This window comes from Microtus ochrogaster, chromosome 15 (genome assembly GCF_000317375.1).
Source record: "Microtus ochrogaster isolate Prairie Vole_2 chromosome 15, MicOch1.0, whole genome shotgun sequence".
Classification (NCBI taxonomy): Eukaryota; Metazoa; Chordata; class Mammalia; order Rodentia; family Cricetidae; genus Microtus; species Microtus ochrogaster.
Genome location: NC_022017.1, coordinates 10,437,243 through 10,438,745, shown reverse-complemented (window position 1 = coordinate 10,438,745; position 1,503 = coordinate 10,437,243). Strand labels below are relative to the sequence as shown.

General features: G+C 71.3%; 1 protein-coding gene across 1 annotated transcript; it reads left to right on the top strand.

Moving 5' to 3' along the window:
- The first annotated feature begins 6 nt into the window (after positions 1 to 6).
- Mafa (MAF bZIP transcription factor A) lies at positions 7 to 1,180 on the top strand. Its single transcript, XM_005354057.2, has one exon. The coding sequence runs from the start codon at positions 20 to 22 to the stop codon at positions 1,100 to 1,102; it is 1,083 nt and encodes a 360-aa protein (XP_005354114.1). The 5' UTR covers positions 7 to 19; the 3' UTR covers positions 1,103 to 1,180.
- The last annotated feature ends 323 nt before the right edge of the window (positions 1,181 to 1,503 follow it).

Sequence of the window (1,503 nt, the reverse complement as noted above, 5' to 3'; positions counted from 1 at the left end):
GGGGCTGGGGCCCCGGGCGATGGCCGCGGAGCTGGCGATGGGTGCAGAGCTGCCCAGCAGCCCACTGGCCATCGAGTACGTCAACGACTTCGACCTGATGAAGTTCGAGGTAAAGAAGGAGCCGCCCGAGGCCGAGCGCTTCTGCCACCGCTTGCCGCCCGGCTCGCTGTCTTCGACGCCCCTCAGCACGCCCTGCTCTTCGGTGCCCTCTTCGCCCAGCTTCTGCGCACCCAGCCCGGGCACCGGCGGCGGCGCGGGCGGCGGGGGCAGTGCGGCTCAGGCCGGGGGCGCCCCGGGGCCGCCGAGCGGAGGCCCCGGCACTGTCGGGGGCGCCTCAGGAAAAGCGGTGCTGGAGGATCTGTACTGGATGAGCGGGTACCAGCACCACCTGAACCCCGAGGCGCTCAACCTGACGCCCGAAGACGCCGTAGAGGCTCTCATCGGTAGCGGCCACCACGGCGCGCACCACGGCGCGCACCACCCTGCGGCCGCTGCGGCCTATGAGGCCTTCCGGGGCCAGGGTTTCGCGGGCGGCGGTGGCGCGGACGACATGGGGGCCGGCCACCACCACGGCGCCCACCACACTGCCCACCACCACCACTCTGCCCACCACCACCATCATCACCACCACCACCACGGCGGCGGCACGGGTCACCACGGCGGAGGCGCGGGTCACGGCGGAGGCGGCGCGGGCCACCACGTGCGCCTGGAGGAGCGCTTCTCCGACGACCAGCTGGTGTCCATGTCGGTGCGGGAGCTGAACCGGCAGCTCCGCGGCTTCAGCAAGGAGGAGGTCATCCGACTGAAACAGAAGCGACGCACGCTCAAGAACCGCGGCTACGCGCAGTCGTGCCGCTTCAAGCGGGTGCAGCAGCGGCACATTCTGGAGAGCGAGAAGTGCCAGCTCCAGAGCCAGGTGGAGCAGCTGAAGCTGGAGGTGGGGCGTCTGGCCAAGGAGCGGGACCTGTATAAGGAGAAATACGAGAAGTTGGCGGGCCGGGGCGGCCCCGGGGGCGCGGGCGGGGCCGGCTTCCCTCGGGAGCCCTCGCCGGCGCAGGCTGGCCCCGGTGCAGCCAAAGGCGCACCCGACTTCTTCCTGTGAGCTCGGGACCCTGGGCCTCGCCGCCGCCGGGGACAAGTTTGCGCAGGCCGCCCCGGCCTCGGCTCGGACTCTGAGGCCCGGGGCGCGCGTGCGGGCGGTGCAGCTGCTGTGGTCCTCCCGTTCGCCCTGTGCGTCCCGCCGCGACGCCCCAGTTCCAGGTAGCTACAGCGGTGCGCCTCCTCCGCCCGTCCCCCCCAGCTCTGAACGTCCTCCGGGTCGCCGTCTAGACATTATTGAGGTCCCTCGGCGCCCCGGGAATGGTAAATACTGGGGGAGACCGAGCCAGGTCTGACTTCCTCGGCAACGACCACTAAAAGACGTGGAGCGCACTTCTGCGTCCCGACCTCCGCCCACCCGCAGTGGAGCCGCGCTGCCACCAGCTCCTGGTAGCCTCCGCTGGT

Excerpts from the sequence above, each read along its gene's own strand:
- Mafa (XM_005354057.2), top strand. The coding sequence starts at position 20 with ATGGCCGCGGAGCTGGCGATGGGTGCAGAGCTGCCCAGCAGCCCACTG.